The sequence below is a fragment of the Triticum aestivum genome, chromosome 1A (genome assembly GCF_018294505.1).
Source record: "Triticum aestivum cultivar Chinese Spring chromosome 1A, IWGSC CS RefSeq v2.1, whole genome shotgun sequence".
NCBI classification, from domain to species: Eukaryota; Viridiplantae; Streptophyta; class Magnoliopsida; order Poales; family Poaceae; genus Triticum; species Triticum aestivum.
The window spans coordinates 488879815-488898599 of NC_057794.1; the positions used below are offsets into that span (position 1 = coordinate 488879815).

The 18785-nt window shown below is 46.4% G+C and overlaps 1 protein-coding gene and 1 pseudogene across 1 annotated transcript; both read right to left on the reverse strand.

The window, feature by feature from the left end:
* Positions 1-1235: 1235 nt before the first annotated feature.
* On the reverse strand, positions 1236-4552 carry LOC123059553 (uncharacterized; annotated as a pseudogene).
* Positions 4553-4782: 230 nt separating this feature from the next.
* Positions 4783-8052, reverse strand: LOC123059545 (protein NETWORKED 2A). Its single transcript, XM_044482091.1, has 2 exons — positions 7420-8052; positions 4783-7321 (listed from the first exon to the last, which is right to left on the reverse strand). The coding sequence occupies exons 1-2, from the start codon at positions 7511-7513 to the stop codon at positions 4905-4907; spliced, it is 2511 nt and encodes an 836-aa protein (XP_044338026.1). The 5' UTR covers positions 7514-8052; the 3' UTR covers positions 4783-4904.
* Positions 8053-18785: the final 10733 nt, after the last annotated feature.

Genomic DNA, 18785 nt, shown 5'->3' on the forward strand with positions numbered 1-18785 from the left:
TCACCCAACCAGGTAATCGTTGACCGCCGCCAGGCCATAGTGGGATCCATTGAAGCGAGTCATAGGTATGTGTGTTTGAGCTTGGCACGCAACTGACGCTCGAGCTTCGAGAGCTCGTGACTCCGTGGCGACATCGAATCAGAAGATAAGCTCCCAGGCAATCATAAGTTGTTGTTGGGCACAACCCACCCGCATGTCGCTCTAGTTGGACAGATGGTGAGCTATGTTCCGGAGTCGAAGAGCGGTGTTCCCTGTTTTGGTTTATTATTAGTTCCCCTTGTATTTTAGGTCAAATATAAACATGAGGGAGCTAATAAACCTGAATCGATGAAATATCTACCATGGCACAAGAGCTGAGCGGTGTGGCTGGTTTAGCCCTAGGCTCCATCCCTCTCCTTCGCTCGGATTAGGGTTAGGGATTGCACTTGTCGCCTCCAACGTAGTATGTACATCCGAGTTGTCCACTGGTCAGCTGCCACACCATTCTGACGTGTGGGCCTTAGTTGTCAATTTGGTAAAAATAGGTATAAAAATGGTAATGTTTGTTGTAAAACTATTTTCCTTTTTATTAGAAGCAGGCTCCTTCCAGCGTGATGTTGGAGAAAGCAGTATACCGATTCCGTGACCTAAATAGTTCCCAAGGCAGGAAAGCTATTCCACCAACATTCTGATTCCACGACACCCATGACCGAAATGGCCTGCATCTCTGCACCATCCCCACACACAAAATGATTCTTGAGACAATGATAGCGTCAAGCTTTCCAAGCGGAAATGACCAATAAAAGGACAGTTAGGAGATGCATCTTTTCTTTCCAGGAACTGCTAGTGTGGTATCTTTTATAGCGGGGGAATCATAGTGCAAAGCCCGCACACCGGTCAAGCTGCACAGAGTTTTGCATGGCAAAAGGGGGTAGCGATGGTGAAAGTGATCAGCACCAATTTGTTTGCGCCAATGAGACCGTCGCCATTCGGCAATTTGCCATCCGCAGCAAGGGGCCGGAACCTTCGGGTTCGGCGGCGCACGCCATGACTCGGTGAGTCAGTGGCCTCCCCGATCAGCAACAGCAAGCATGTCGAAAACATGCACGCACCAGCACTGACATTCGCAAAGCGAGAGCGATGAAAAACAGACAGAACGGGACACGAAAGTTACGGCAAGGAGATTTGTTTCGATTTTTCGGGTGCGTATGGAGGAGCAGAAAGCAACGGCAGGGCCATGCTTTATGGAACAAGACTGTAAAACACGAGTAGAAACTATAGAAAGTAGTGCTAACTGTCTGACTCGGACGGAACACACGGAGAAGAAGCTGGGAGGTGAGTGAGAGGTCCTCTTCATCCTCGTCTTTCTTTCTTTCTTCTACTAAAGGATAAATAATTAAGCTGCATGCACGCACTACGGGTACGGTGGCGGGCGGGCGGGCGGGCTTAAGAAGGTCAGCGACGCCGCTCTGACCACCTGCAGCCGCCGCCGCTCGGTGCTCCTTGCACCAGCAGACCAGACAGCACCAATCACAATCAGGCGCCGGAGCTAGCACATGTCAGCGAGGCTGGCCCACAGCTGGGATTCGTCGTCGTCGATGTCGAAACCAAGCTGCTGCTGCTGCCTGTTGGTTGCCACCGGCGTGCCCCACCACCACTTGCTGTCGTCAAACGCCGTGCCATCACCGACGGTTTCCATGCCCTGGCTCTGGCTGTCGTAGCGGTTGCCGCCGAGGTTGTTGTATGGGCAGTACTCATAGCTGATGTCAGACGCCTCCATCTCCATGTCGCCCTCCGCCTCAAGGTTCCTGGCGAAGCGGCCCTGCACCCTCGGCCGGCTATCTGCCAGCGTCTTCCTGCAAGCGTACTGGAAGACCAGAGAGATGGTGGACAAGATATATGTTAGAATTGGCAAGAGAACAGAAGCATTCACAGGTTGTGAGGGGGATCAATACACACAGTTATCTTCTTGTGGAAGTTCCTCTGCTGGCGCTTGGCGCGGTACCTCTCGATCCTCTCCTTCCGTTCTTCGGCGCTGTAACGCCCCACCTTCTCTGAAAAAGGATCACCGGCTTCCTGGCTGCAGTTGTCGCCTGGAAACTGTGGCGGTATTGGCGGTGGCGGCAATGGTGGTGAAACAGTGTTGCCCTGTTTTGCATCAACATGTGGTTAGCAGCTGTTTAGTGGTATGAACTGCAGTCCCAACTTGAGTCTTGTTGCATTACCTGCAGGTCGCCGGTGCTGAGGACACGCCGCATGGTATCGGAGCTGCTGAATTCAAAGAAGTCACCAGAGGACGAGGAAGGGGAGGAAGCAAAAGGGGGTGGATGCAACTGCCATGTCGAATGAGATGGGCAAGAGAAGGCAGCATTACCGTTGAGGGGGTCAAGAAACTGGAGGTGAAATGGTAAGGGGTGTGTGCTGGTGCTCGTGTTGATATTGTATGGAGGAAGGGGAGAGATGTAGGAAGGCGGTGCTGAAGCAGCAACATCGACCGGAGAAAACAGGCCACCATTGGCATGGAAGAAACCGGTGCCGCGAGGAATTTCGGTCGGAGCTGTGTGCAAATCACCAGAGGGGTTCACTGCATGGTGCATGGAGGGGTCACTGTAGGTGGGCGCGGGCGAGGAAGAAGGATTGAACATGGCTTTTGGATATGAATCCCTCTAATGTGTCTGGGGCTAAGTGCAAGTGAAGGGGGTTGGGTATAAGAAGAGAACGCTTGATGTGCATGGTGTACACTATATACCAAAGGTGGTAGGGCGGCTAGGGCCACTACTTTTAACAAGGCAGACATTTCCTAATTGATATGCCAGCTCAGTATGGTCAACAGTGGACATGTTGTGGAAGGATATCAAACTGATGAGCTGGGTGGGAAGTCAAATAGCTCCTACAAAAGCTGGGGCCCTTTCTGTCCGGCGAAGCCACTGGAAATGGGATTCTTTACCTTGGAAGGAAAAGAAGTTCGAAATCTGCCTTCCTCTGATAGAAGATAAAAAGTATGCTGAACATAACACTCCAGAAGACGAACAGGTGTCAGACATGCTGCTAAGGAATATGCTCCAACTATATATTATGCATTAATAAACATGGGGAGATTGATGCCATTGGCCATTCTGCACAAAAATGAAAAAAAACCCTCCAAAATTGCACCTTACTGGCAATATTTGCGCATGTGGGCCAATCACGAGTATGTATAAGTTAGATAATGTTATGAAGAACATACATTACTAGTTTTAAAAAAAATATAACCCTTTCTGAAAAATACAAGAAAATATAACCACATCACAACCACGTTAAGGAACACCTAACGTTTTCTTAAGAAACCCATGAGAAGATCATAGTACTAGAGAAAATATTACAGATGAATGACTAGATTTTGGATTTATACTGGACATGGAAACTAACTTCACTGCAGTTCTGAATTTGGTTTTGGATTTGCCAATAATTACAAATACAGTAACTAGCAGTGGAGTAGAAAAACAAATGTATAGTTCCATCTACAATTGTCAACGAGATCCACTTACGAAGACAACAGGACTAGTAACTAGCATTATGGAGCAGGAATAGAAAGGTATACAAGATAAAACAATCTGTAGCTGGATAACTGATGTGATGCTTGCTGGAACGAAACTCAAGCCCTTCTTTATCAATTTCAAGAGCTTTAATCTTTAGCTAGAGTCTAGAGATTGCCGGGTACCTACCTTATCTTTGATTCTGTACAATGGGTTCCTACTTCTGTAGCAACTAGCAAAGTAGGAAACAGGAACCCACCACCTTGGGAAACAGAAGAACTTTGAGGAAACCTGTGAACCGACTAGGAAAGAGCTGCACAGTTTCGACAACTACAGAGTTTAATTATACAGTAAACTATGCATAAAACTGAAAACAGTGAGTATATAATGGATAGAACAGGGCTAAGCCATATCTGATAACTGCCACCTCACAGCCCATTTTCCATTTTCGAATTAAGTACTAAAAAGTAAATACATCAAAGAACGGACAAGGTAGCATTATTAACTTCATGTGATGTGCCGTCTAGAGCACTGATATGAAACATACCTGATCAAGTCTATCCGAGCCAAGATTCTGACACCATCCTGTCATATGATTCAATGAAACCAACAGTCACTTATCTTTCCTGCTAAGGAAGTAGCAATGACTCAAACTTATGCTAAAATGTTAAGAGGCTAAAGATGCAATACAACAAACAACTGTAGTAAACAGCAACACCACCTTCCATATAAAAGAGAACAGAAGAAAATAGTACAATATTAGTTTTATAGGCAACCTAGCCTTCCTTTTCCTTTTTTGGATGTTAACAGATCATCGTATGCAAACCAACTTTGAATTTGGACATGAACCAAACACAATGAAGTCAACAGACATTTTTGTCTGGTAATTTTCCACTATATTGACACCATGCATTGAAGAAAGACATTGCCAAACGAGGGGAGACCCGCTTCTCCAAGATTGCATATCCTGAAAAGTGATTTCAATGACTGCTGAACAGACCACCAGAGGAAGACAAGGATATTGTGGGCATGAGAAATTCAAAAAACGTTTGTATTTTGTCTGGAATCTGAGTGGTAATAGTTTCCTCCCAACAGCTTTATGAACGATGCCCCGAAGGATTGCCAACTTGACCTCAGTTTGACCATTGAAGGCAAACACAGTTTCTTCCGGTACCAGGACAGTAGTATGATGAACAAATATGACATTATCCTTCCCACCAAATTTAGTTCTGGCAGTAAGGTTAGTGCAGGAGTATATTGAATCATAAAACAAATTTGAGTCAAGTGATGCAGGTCCTATACATTTAAGCCCTAAGGAAAGACACGTATAGCTCCAAATCAACTGGCAACTACAATGAAATCTCTCATGTATTAATACCAAGAAACAAATAGCAGATAACCCAACCATTCTCATCTATGACCATGCTTCGAGCTACCATATTGCTTATGCATCCCAGGACCCATGCAGGAGAAGAGTGATGGCTTCTTCGGCTTCACACCAAACAGGAAAGTTCTAAGGGGAACCACAGCTTTTGTTGACAAGGTTCGAAAGTTCTGTTGAGCGCGGTTGCTTCTTGCTATAGATAGCTCAAGATTCTCCCGGAGTTTCAAGAGCTCCCTCCCAACCTCCACTTGGAGACCTCTTACGTGGTCCAGCCCAGCTTCTAGCTCTTTAGCAACTTTGTTATTCTCTTGTTTCATATTAAGAACCTCTCCTTGGAATTTTGCAGCTTGGATGAGGGTAAAATGATCTTCACCACCTTTATCCAGAATTGTGATCTTTGATATATCCTCTTGTATGCTGCATAGTGAAGAGAACCTGTTCTCCAGCTCTCCTTTTAATAGCACATTCTTTTCCATCCAAACTTGAAGATCTGTATTCAAATCCCGAAATTTCTTTTCTAAAACAGCTGACTCCAGTTTTGCTACCTGATGATTAGTAGGAATTCCATCTGCAACTCCCTGTGCCTGTGCATCGGTCAACTTGATCATCTCGGCTTTTAGCCTGTCAAATGCTGTTTGGAAATGTCGTATTTGATGGTATGATGTGCTAAACCTCAGCCAGAAGTCCATGGTCTGCTCCAACACCTTGTCGATCTCTGCTCTAAATTTTTCCTCCCCAACTGAATACTCAAGTGGTTCTTCACCTTCGCATTGCTTAATATATTCATCTACATCAGCAATCTCTTTGTCTTCAGTTGTAGGAGTGCTGCTTATTTTGGACGTTTCTTCAGACATCTCCCCGCTCTCCGAAACAGAAACATTCATCTTTCTCTGCAAAGAACTTAGCATGCGGCGAAGAGAATGAATCTCCTCGTCTTTCATTGTATTAGAGCTCTTCAGTTCCTTCAGCTCTGACATCGCCTCAGTATGATACTTTTGGTTTTCCTTCTCAATTTCAGAAAGTTGTTGCTCTGTATCTTTGTAGATCTGAAGCACAGATGCATAATCTTCTGATAAAATATTATCCTCGCCTTCAGATAGATTAGCAACAAGCTGTTGCTGCACCACAATATCTTCCGAGCCCTTTTCAGACGAATCAAAAAACTTGCTGTTTTGAGACGCTGGAGAGTTCAATGCTTCTACAAACCCAGCAAGTTCACTGCAAGCTTCAGTCATTTCTTCACGAATATTCTCGGTACCATGTTGTATGGACCTACCAATTTGTAGGACGACTTGTAGCACCACCTCAACTTGCTTCAACCTTTCGGCCAACTTACTGGAATCAACAACCAAAGCTGCCTTCTCCTCCTCCAAGGCATGCAGGCGCTTGTGAAAGTCATCTATCTCAGATTTCATTCTATCGATCTGAGCATTCTGAGACGTAGTAGCAAGCTCCAGGTTGACTACCTTCTCCACAAGTCGATCAACTTTTTCCGCTATGTCTGAAACTGATGCCTCTGGGCGCAATTCAATTAGTTCTTTGATTTTTTGGCATACTTCCTGCAGGTCAAGCTTAGCCTCGTCCTGAACAGAATCGCCACCATCCACAGGTGGCAGTACTTGGGTAAGTCCTGTTTCATGGTGATCGGGCCCGTCATCTTGCGTCTGGGGCTGCCCACACTCATCCTTGAAGGTTTTCAGTTTCTCCTTTGCCTCGTTGAATCTTTGAAATTCAGTCCTCGCCTCTTTAGATGACCTCTTTTGCTGGCCCTGCAAGTTAACCAATGTATGCTCACAAGACATAAGGGCTCGTGAAGCCATCAGTGCTCGGGCTTCATTGTCTTCAATGCCCGAGCTAGTGCTAAAAGTATCTTGCAAGCCGCAAACTTCCTCCTGCAACTCGGCCACCTTCCTTTCAATGTCTAGATACTTGCCCAGTGCACTGTCATAAGTGGTCTTCAAGAACTCCTTCTCGGTCTGCAGCACCAGGATTTGCTTCTGCAGCTTGTCGATCTCTTCCAGTGCCCTGTCCTTATTCATGTGGGAGCCGACTCGTCGGTGTGTCTGGGTCCTCTTTGGAGCCGGGTTCGGGCTCGATCCCCGGCTTGTGACGCGTGAGCCCATTGGCAAACCTTCCAGAGCAGGGAATTTGTAGTTGATGAGATCAATACTTGTAATTGCCTTGGGGACTCCTTCGGCGTCACCCTCTTGCATGGAGAACTGGACATGGTCCGGGAAAACGGTGGCAATGGTGTGGTTGGCCTTGTGCAGCTCGCTAGATATCCGGTCGTACCGGTCAGCCAGTGCTTGGTAGGATCTGAACATCTCCTCGACGTTGCTGATGAGCTCCGGCCGGCTCCTGAAGTAGAGCTCCGCCTTCTTGCCGAACGTGTCGGCATCCGCCCCGATGAGCTTGATCATGAGCTTCACCCTCTCCTCCATCTCTGCACGCACGATGCAGACACAACATTGTCACGGCCACAGTTTTCAGAAATCCGCAACGCGCAATGCGCCACGCCGGGGATGGGGAATGGATGCGTACCGTTGAGGGTGGCGTCGAGCCATTTGGACTGGCTGGTGCGGATGTGGGACGCCCACCACCAGGAGTAGGCGTTGCCCGCCGCGCGCTGCAGCATGGCCGGAGGCCGGAGGGGGTCACGCCGCGCCGGGGCCGCCCGCTTGCTCTCAACCCCCTCCTCCTCCTCCTCCTCCTGCTACTCCGCGTCGCCGGGCGCGCGCCCTCGGTGCCGTGGGTGGCGTGAGCTGCGCCGCGACGAGGAGGGCTGGATGCGGATTGCGCGACGCGGTGTGCGGTGCGGCCGTGCAGCGAAGGCCCTTAGCCGCCGGAAGCCGGAGAAGGAGAGGAGAGGGGAGGTGGGTCGGTGGTGGAGGGTGGCATGGCGAAATAGGACGAGGGGGAGGGGGCGCTGGTTTCGCTCCGGTTGCCGCGGGGGTCGGTGGGCGGGCGCGAGCGACGCGCGCGGCCGGTGGTGGGAGCGGATGGCAGCGCGCGCATGGCGGGGGTGGCGTTTTCCGCCATTCGGGCGGCGGGGGGTGGTCGGTGGTTGGTGGTGGTGCGGTCGGTCGGCTGCCGTGGGGGGAAGGGAAGGGCGGGCGGCCGCGGTTTGCCTCGCCGGGGTGCGGCGGGCGGGCGAGAACGATCCAGGCCCAGAGCACGACCGTGAAACACGGGCCTGGATTCTGGAATTGGCTTGATGGGCAGGCTGATGGGCCGTCGTGAGCTTGTAGCGTTTCTAAGTGCACCTCTAATCCTTCCTCTCTTTTTTATGAAAGCACTTTTTTTAGGATTTTACGAAAGCATTAATTAAGGAGTACTGCTAGCAAAGGTCACTTCCGTCTCTCCCCTGGTTGCGCCAAGTAGCGCACTAATTTTCTTTCCTGTTCTCATAGATTCGTTTATTCAAAATGTTTTATCAAAACCGTTCGTCCAAATCTCGAACCGTTTCCACCGTTGAATTCATCGCGTCGAGATCTTCAAAACTAGATCTTGTGTTGATAGGATTCGACGAACTATTCTTCACTGAAAAAACTACGTCACAAGGATGCTCGAACAATTTAATGAGAAAGAAGAACAAAACCGATAACGAGGATGGCGGTATAGTGGGCATGTGTATGACTCGGGAGGATACCGATGCATCTTGGGTTTTGTAAAGTATCGTGAAGCAAAGGGAACATCACATGATAACCAAAGTTTCACTCAAATACCATTCATGCAACCAAAGGGATCGATATGGACGTCCACGGTTCCGCTATCGGTCATTAAACGAAGGAGTTTCATTCATGTCTATAATTTACTGAACCTACGGGGTCACAAGCTTAAGGTGATCACGATATGCTGAGTGTTAGTAGGGCGGGAGTAATGAGGAATTATTTATGAAATAGCTCCGTTAATATTCAAAATAGTTTCGAGAGGAACCTGAAGCGTTTTGGGATCACCGGAAGAGTTTCGAAGTTTATCGGGCAATACCGGGTATTACTTATAAATAATATGTAGGTGGAGAATGTTTCCGATGCTGTTAAATTAATAATTAAAGGCCCTAGATATTGTTATAAGGCTTTTATATTTAATTTAATATCAACGGGTTTTAAAAGGCCAAGTAGTGAAAGGACTATCAGGCCATGAGGGCCCAATAAAGGAGGCGCCACCCCTTAGCCTTTTTGGAGGCCAAGGGGAGGCCGAATTGGAGTGGGAAACCCCCTCCTTGGCTGGCATAAGGGATGAGGTATCCTTCCCCCATTGTGGCACCCTTTCCTCCAACCAATATATACTAGAGGTTTTTTTTTCATAATTAACACAAAAAGCCTCCTCTAGTTCCTCTAAGTCTAGTTCTAGTTGATCCTAGTTGATTAATTAGAGCTTGACCTAGATCCTCTAATCCACATAATTAGAAGTTCAGTGTGGTTCTAATCTCTTCCCTCTAATTCTCCTGTGACGATTAGTTCTAGACAGCGAAGCGCTGCCGAATCATGAAGACCGTACGCTTGCAACCAAGTAGAGAGGTCGTGCTTTCGGTCTTCTGTTCAAGGGACCGTTCGTGGGTGGTTCGCGGGATCGTTCATCCATGATGTGAGGGACTCCAAGTACAATCTACACAGACTCGTCCACTTCCGCTGCACTCGGAGTCAGTAACGATCATTGATCCAAACCTTATATGCATCTTCATATTGTTCCTAGGTGATTGTAGGGCGGATTTTTTGTTTTCTACTATGTTTCTCAACATCACTAACTAGCCTACTAACACACGTACATTACATGGAAAACAATCGGCTGGATCCTACACAAATGACCAGTGCATCACACATGGACACACAGGGGAGCCAATAGATTTCACAAATTGACATCTGGAACTCGGCTGGTTGAACCGCCTCGCCTAGCCTGTCTGAATCTAAGCCCCTCACCGCCCAAGATTAAACATATTTTTCTGGGGCCTTGATGAAAAAAAATTGTTCTTTTCTATAGGTTAGCTCGCCCAAAAAATGGGCAGCTGGTCCACCATGGATTGGGAGGCTAACATTTGGGACCCATTGCATTGTTATAAAAAACAAGTTCTATCATGAAGAGCCACGTTTTAATAAAAACTCATGCAGAGCCAGCCACTGAAACAAATTTTGCGTATGTTGATTAGATATCAATCCAATGGCTGGCATGCTTCTTCATTCTTCGGTCTGCTTGTCCCTCCCCCCGCCCAAACCAGCATGATTGGACCGCATGGTGCCGCCCACAGCGGCCGGTGACGCTCCCTCGCGCCATGACCCGCTTAACTCTAGCTCGCTCCACACCTCAACCGTCACCTCGCCACCTCGGGATGGAAGTTCCATTTTCTTCCTCCTCGTGTTGTGCGTGGGAATTGAAGAAACGTGACATCTCATGCACCACCGACGATGGCTGCTAGCCATTAGTGCCTCCAATTATGGAGTATGCCGGATGACCACCACGTGTGATCCTACTCGTGGTAGTCTGTGCAGCCGAGAATCATACGAGAAGGTGGCGATAGCTTTTGCCACCGGGAGACCCGCCTTTTGTCTGCCCACCATCGGACGCCCGCTGCCTATCCAACCTCCTTAATGGAACTCGCGGCGACCTAGAATAGGTCGCCACACTCCCATCTATCGCCCCAATCCTCTCTTCGGCACCTCTCATTATCATCTCCAGTCCACCAGTACTCCCTCATCAATGGTGCAACCGGAGGAGCACCCAGTCGTCTTCAATTTTGGAGAGGAGGAGCTGCCCATGGATTCTCTGGCCCCATTGTGGGAAAAGATGGATCTGGCCTTGGAAATGGATGCACGGTTGGATGTGGTGGCAGAGTAATAGATTGGCGGCCCTGCGCCCGCGCCTCTCGCTAGGCCTTCCCGCCGCCACAGACGATGGCCTTCCTTGGACTTCAATGCCACAAAGGCGTATTTCCATGCCACCCACATTCTAACACGATTGTGGTGGTGGTGGAGGATGTGGGGGTGGCGGTGGCCACGACCATGGCATCGGCGGATGGTGCTGATGGGGGTGGCACTGGCCGTGGCCGTGGCTATTAGTATAGTTTTTGGTTCAGCTTTAGCTACCAAATGTAAAGACTTATTTGTATATTTTTTATTTAAGTGTTCTAATTTCATGGTGCGACAAATTTGGAATGAAATTAGCTACTATCTTCATCTAGATAAATAAAATGTCAGGGGACACAAATGTTTTTCTTTCTACCAACAGTTGGGTTCATCTCAAATGGTTGGCGGGCCTTTTCTCTTCATTTTCAATCTCCCGTCTTCCTCTTCCTCCAGCCTCTCAAACCAGCATTGTCTGGACTGCATGCTCCCACCACCCCACGATCAGCGGCTAGGGATGTAAGTGGGTGCATCCGCGATGTCCGCGAAGGTAAAAATAAGCAAACGCAAAATCAGCTGATGCGAAACAAATGTCCTTGCACTAGAAAATAGTAAAAGCGCAAAAAAGTGTTGCCCCCTAATATAATGCTGAATTTGGGACATAGAAAGTTGTCAAGATAGTTATTACTCCACATACCAACCAACTTTTTTTGTTTGGGATAAATGCCCAACCTAAAAAAATTATAGGACAATGCTCAACCCAGACCAGCATTTTCCTCGCCGAGCCCAGCTGCAAATCTTTCAAGAAAAAGGATGAATGTGGGCCTTGATGGAACTTTCAGTCTTAAAGTTGGCATTGCCAATACTTAAATGGGTTATAAATTCATTTTTTTAACAAATGGGATGTATGTCCGCCAAAGATTTGGAGGCTGACATATGGGATGCACTATGTTGAAGCATATGCAAGGCTTTGTCAACTTAGACAACAAAGGGTTATGGCGGCATAACCGTTGGATTGACATCCAACGACCAACACGCTTCTTCAATGTTAGATCTTCTTTTTCCATCCGCCCAAAATAACTCTCGCAGGAATGCTAGATCCTACCTCCAATGGCTGGCAGCACCGTCGGGCACGCCCGGCCGCTCCACCTACCCTAAACCGCTGGTCAAGCCATTCCTCTACTCCCCCACACCTCTTGTTTTTCTTCGATGATGGCAGCCTCACCCCACATCCAAACCAATCAACCCTCTTACTCCCCTCCACCTGGGACTCCACTACTGATTTTCATCGGCTCTAGGTGATTCTCATCTGAGGCCTCGCCATCGTCCATCGCCTTGGTGTGCTCTTCACAGTGTTGTCAAGGTGGTCAACAAATGAGAGACATTGGAAGAGAACTTTACATGGAGAGTATGACAGTACAAACCCACCAAGTCCATGATCGTACACAGACAAGTGTCTCCTTATTAAGCACAAAAAATACTTCCTCCATCTAACAGCTGGGACCCACAAGGTTTAAGCGTATGTATTGCATTAGTTGTCCGCTCCTAGACGTGTACATATATATGTTGGGGAACGTAGTAGAAATTCAAAATTTTCTACGCAACACCAAGATCAATCTATGGAGTAATCTAGCAACGAGGGAAGGAGAGTGCATCTACATACCCTTATAGATCGCTAAGCGGAAGCGTTCAAGTGAACGGGGTTGATGGAGTCATACTCGTCGTGATCCAAATCACCGATGATCCTAGTGCCGAACGGACGGCACCTCCGCGTTCAACACACATGCAGCCCGGTGACGTCTCCCATGCCTTGATCCAGCAAGGAGAGAGGGAGAGGTTGGGGAAGACTCCATCCAGCAGCAGCACGATGGCGTGGTGGTGGTGGAGGAGCGTGGTACTCCAGCAGGGCTTCGCCAAGCACCGCAAGAGACGAGGAGGGAGAGGGGTAGGGCTGCGCCAAGAAGGAGATGTTCTCGTGTGTATGGCAGCCCAAAACCCCACTATATATAGGGGAAAGGGAGGGGCTGCGCCCCCATCTAGGTTTCCACCCCTAGGGGTGGCGGCCAGCCCTAGATCCCATCTAGGGGGGCGGCCAAGGGGGGAGAGAGGGGGGCGCACCACTAGGTGGGCCTTAGGCCCATCTGAGCTTAGGGTTTCCCCCTTTTCCCTTCTCTCTTTGCCTTGGGCCCTGGTGGGGGGCGCACCAGCCCACCTGGGGCTGGTCCCCTCTCACACTTGGCCCACGCAGCCCTCTGGGGCAGGTAGCCCCACCTGGTGGACCCCCGGGACCCTCCCGGTGGTCCCGGTACGTTACCGATAGCACCCGAAACTTTTCCGGTGACCAAAACAGGACTTCCCATATATAAATCTTTACCTCCGGACCATTCCGGAACTCCTCGTGATGTCCGGGATCTCATCCGGGACTCCGAACAACATTCGGTAACCACGTATATCTATTCCCTATAACCCTAGCGTCATCGAACCTTAAGTGTGTAGACCCTACGGGTTCGGGAACCATGCAGACATGACCGAGACACCTCTCCGGCCAATAACCAACAGCGGGATCTGGATACCCATGTTGGCTCCCACATGTTCCACGATGATCTCATCGGATGAACCACGATGTCGAGGATTCAATCAATCCCGTATTCAATTCCCTTTGTCTAGCGGTATTGTACTTGCCCGAGATTCGATCGTCGGTATCCGATACCTTGTTCAATCTCGTTACCGGCAAGTCTCTTTACTCGTTCCGTAACACATCATCTCGTGATCAACTCCTTGGTCACATTGCGCATATGATGATGTCCTACCGAGTGGGCCCAGAGATACCTCTCCGTCACACGGAGTGACAAATCCCAGTCTCGATTCATGCCAACCCAACAGACACTTTCAGAGATACCCATAGTGTACCTTTATAGCCACCCAGTTATGTTGTGACGTTTGGCACACCCAAAGCATTCCTACGGTATCCGAGAGTTGCACAATCTCATGGTCTAAGGAAATGATACTTGACATTAGAAAAGCTTTAGCATACGAACTACACGATCTTTGTGCTAGGTTTAGGATTGGGTCTTATCCATCACATGATTCTCCTAATGACGTGATCCCGTTATCAACGACATCCAATGTCCATGGTCAGGAAACCGTAACCATCAATTGATCAACGAGCTAGTCAACTAGAGGCTTACTAGGGACATGGTGTTGTCTATGCATCCACACATGTATCTGAGTTTCCTATCAATACAATTATAGCATGGATAATAAAGGATTATCATGAACAAGGAAATAACCAATTTATTATTGCCTCTAGGGCATATTTCCAACAGTCTCCCACTTGCACTAGAGTCAATAATCTAGTTCACATCGCCATGTGATTAACATTCTCAGGTCACATCGCCATGTGACCAACATCCAAAGAGTTTACTAGAGTTCAATAATCTAGTTCACATCACTATGTGATTAATACTCAATGAGTTCTGGGTTTGATCATGTTACTTGTGAGAGAGGTTGTAGTCTAGGGTCTGTCACATGCAGATCCGTATGTACTTTGCAAATCTCTATGCTATATTTGGAGCCATTTCAAATAACGGTTCTACTTGGAGCTATTCTAAATTGTTGCTCCATTATACGTATCTGGTATCTCTACTTAGAGCTATCCGGATAGGTGTTAAGCTTGCATCGACGTAACTCTTTACGTCGAACTCTTTATCACCTCCATAACCGAGAAACATATCCTTATTCCTCTAAGGATAATTTTGACCGCTATCTGGTGATCTACTCCTAGATCACCTTTGTACCCTCTTGCCAGACATGTGGCAAGGCACACATCAGGTGCGGTACTCAGCATGGCATACCGTATAGAGCCTATGACAAAAGCATAGGGGACGACCTTCGTCCTTCCTCTTTCTTCTGCCGTGGTCGAGCTTTAATTCTTAACTTCATGCCTTACAACTCAGGCAAGAACTCCTTCTTTGGCTGATCCATCTTGAACACCTTCAAGATCATGTCAAGGTATGTGCTCATTTGAAAGTACCATTAAGCGTTTTTTTTATCTATCCTTATAGATCTTGATGCTCAATGTTCAAGTAGCTTAATCCAGGTTTCCCATTGAAAAACACCTTTCAAATAACCCTATATGCTTTCCAGAAATTCTACATCATTTCGGATCAACAATATATCATCCACATATACTTATCAGAAATGTTGTAGTGCTCCCACTCACTTTATTGTAAATACAAGTTTCTAACAAACTTTGTATAAACCCATAACTTTGATTACTCCATCAAAGTATATATTCCGACTCCAAGATGCTTGCTCTAGTCCATGGAAGGATCGCTGGAGCTAGCATACCTTTTAGCATCCTTAGGATCGACAAAACCTTTCTGATTGTATCACATGCAACCTTTCCTTATGAAAACTGGTAAGGAAACTTGTTTTGACATCCATCTGCTAGATTTCATAAATGCGGCTTATGCTAACATGATTCCGACAGACTTAAGCATCGCTACGAGTGAGAAAATCTCATCGTAGTCAACTGCTTGAACTTGTGAAAAACTCTTCGCCACAAGTTGAGCTTCATAGACGATGACATTACCGTCCACGTCCGTCTTCTTCTTAAAATCCACATGTACCTAACAGCCTTACGACCATCAAGTAGTTCTTCCAAAGTCTACACTTTGTTTTCATACATGGATCCTCTCTCGGATTTTATGGCCTCGAGCCAATTTTCAGAATCCGGGCCCACCATTGCTTCTTCATAGCTCATAGGTTCATCATTGTCCAACAACGTGACCTTTAAGACAGGGTTACCACTTAGAAGTTGTACACACCCTTGTCAACCCATGAGGCTCGATAGTAACTTGATCTGAAGCTCCATGATCATCATCATTAGCTTTCTCTTCAACTGAGGCAGGTGCCACAGAAACATTTTTCCTGTGCTGCGCTACTCTCTGGTTGAAGTAAAGGTTCAACAACCTTATCAAGTTCTATCTTCCTCCCACTCAATTCTTTCGAGAGAAACTTTTCCTCGAGAAAGGACCCGATTCGAGAAACAATCCCTATTGCTTTCGGATCTGAGACAGGAGGTATACCCAACTGTTTTGGGTGTCCTATGAAAATGCATTTATCCGCTTTGGGTTCGAGCTTATCAGCCTGAAACTTTTTCACATAAGCGTCGCAGCCCCAAACTTTTAAGAAATGACAGCTTAGGTTTCTCTAAACCATAGTTCATACGGTGTCATCTCATCAGAATTACGTGGTGCCCTATTTAAAGTGAATGTGGTTGTCTCTAATGCCTAACCCATAAACTATCGTGGTAATTCGATAAGAGACATCATGGTATGCATCATATCCAATAGGGTGCAGTTATGATGTTCGGACACACCATCACACTATGGTGTTCCAGGCTGTATTAGTTGTGAAACAATTTCCTCAATGTCTTAATTCTGTGCCAAACTCGTAATTCAGATATTCATCTCTATGATCATATCATAGATATTTTATCCTCTTGTCACGACGATCTTCAACTTCACCCTGAAATTACTTGAACCTTTCAATAATTCAGACTCGTGATTCATCAAGTAACTATACTCAGCATCTGCTCAAATCATCTGTGAAGTAAGAATATAACGATATCCACTACATGCCTCAGCACTCATTGGACTGCACACATCAAGATGTATTACTTCCAACAAGTTGCTTTCTTGTTCCATCTTACTGAAAATGAGGCCTTTCAGTCATCTTGCTCATGTGGTATGATTTGCATGTCTCAAGTGATTCAAAATCAAGCGAGTCCAAAGATCCATCAACATGGAGCTTCTTCATGCGTTTTATACCATTGTGACTAAAATTGCAGTGCCACAAGTATGTGGTACTATCATTACTATCTTATATCTTTTGGCATGAACATGTGTATCACTACGATCGGGATTCAATAAACCATTCATTTTAGGTGTAAGACCACTGAAGGTATTATTCAAATAAAAAGAGTAACCATTATTCTCCTTAAATGAATAATCGCATTGCGATGAACATAATCTAATCATGCCCATGCTCAACGCAAACACCAAATAACAATTATTTAGGTTTAACACCAACCCCGATGGTAGATGGAGCGTGCGATCTTTGATCACATCAACCTTGGAAACTCTTCCAACACCTATCGTCGTCTCACCTTTGGCTAGTCTCCGTTTATTCTGTAGCCTTTTATTTCGAGTTACTAACACTTAGCAACCGAACCGGTATCTAATACCCTGCTGCTACTAGGAGTACTAGTAAAGTACACATTTAATATAATATATGTCCAATACATACTTCTGTCAACCTTGCCAGCCTTCTCATCTACCAAGTATCTAGGGTGGTTCCGCTTCAGTGACCGTTCCCCTTATTACAGAAGCACTTAGTCTCGGGCTTGGGTTCAACTTTGGGTTTCTTTACTAGAACGGCAACTGATTTGTCGTTTCATGAAGTATCCCTTTCTTGCCTTGCTCTTCTTGAAATTAGTGGTTTTACTAACCATCAACAATTGATGCTCCTATTTGATTTCTACTTTCACGGTGTTGCGAATAGCTCAAGGATCATATCTATCCATGATATGTTATAGTTCATCACGAAGCTCCAGTAGCTTGGTGACAGTGACTTTGGAGAACCATCACTATCTCATCTAGAAGATCAACTCCCACTCGATTCAAGCGATTGTTGTACTCATACAATCTGAGCACATGCTCAACGATTGAGCTTTTCTCCTTAGTTTGTAGGCTTAAGAAACTTGTCAAAGGTCTCATACCTCTTGACGTGGGCACTAGCCTGAAATCCCAATTTCAGTCCTTGGAACATCTCATATGTTCTGCGATGTTTCAAAAACGTCTTTGGTGCCTCAATTCTAAACCATTTAGCATTACGCACTGAACTATCATGTAGTCATCAAAACGTGTATGTCAGATGTTCGCAACATCTACAACTGACGCTTGAGGTTCAGCTCACTGAGCGGTGCATTAAGGACATAATCCTTCTACGCAGCAATGAGGACAATCCTCTGTTTACAGATCCAGTCCGCATAATTGCTACTATCAACTTTCAACTAAATTTTCTCTAGGAACGTATCTAAAACAGTAGAACTAAAGCGTGAGCTACGACATAATTTGCAAAGTCCTTTTGACTATGTTCATGATAATTGAGTTCATCTGATTATTTCATGAACTCCCACTCAGATAGACATCCCTCTAGTCATCTAAGTGATACATGATCCGAATCGACTAGGCTGTGTCCGATCATCACGTGAGACGGACTAGTCATCATCGGTGAACATCTCATGTTGATCGCATCTTCTATACGACTCATGTTCGACCTTTCGGTCCTCCGTGTTCCAAGGCCATGTCTGTACATGCTAGGCTCGTCAAGTTAACCTAAGTGTTCCGCATGTGTTCCGAGGCCATGTCTGTACATGCTAGGCTCGTCAACACCCGTTGTATTCGAACGTAAGAATCTATCACACCCGATCATCACGTGGTGCTTCGAAACAACGAACCTTTGCAACGGTGCATAGTTAGGGAGAACACTTTTCTTGAAATTTTAGTGAGGGATCATCTTATTTAAGCTACCATCGTTCTAAGCAAATAAGATGTAAAAACATGATAAACATCACATGCAATCAAATAGTGACATGATATGGCCATCATCACTTTGCTCCTTTTGATCTCCATCTTCGGGGCTCCATGATCATCATTGTCACCGGCATGACACCATGATCTCCATCATCATGATCTCCATCATCGTGTCTTCATGAAGTTGTCTCGCCAACTATTACTTCTACTACTACAGCTAACGGTTAGCAATAAAGTAAAGTAATTACATGACATTTATGTTGACTCGCGGGTCATAAATAAATTAAGACAACTCCTATGGCTCCTGCCGGTTGTCATACTCATCGACATGCAAGTCGTGATTCCTATTACAAGAACATGATCATCTCATACATCACATATATCATTCATCACATCCTTTGGCCACATCACATCACAAAACACTTGCTGCAAAAACAAGTTAGACGTCCTTTAATTGTTGTTGCAAGTT

Bases quoted from the DNA above. Each gene is read 5' to 3' on its own strand.
- LOC123059545 (XM_044482091.1), bottom strand. From the start codon at position 7,513: ATGCTGCAGCGCGCGGCGGGCAACGCCTACTCCTGGTGGTGGGCGTCC. The intron at 7,322-7,419 runs GTACGCATCCAT...TCGTGCGTGCAG, and splicing joins GCTCGACGCCACCCTCAACG to AGATGGAGGAGAGGGTGAAG.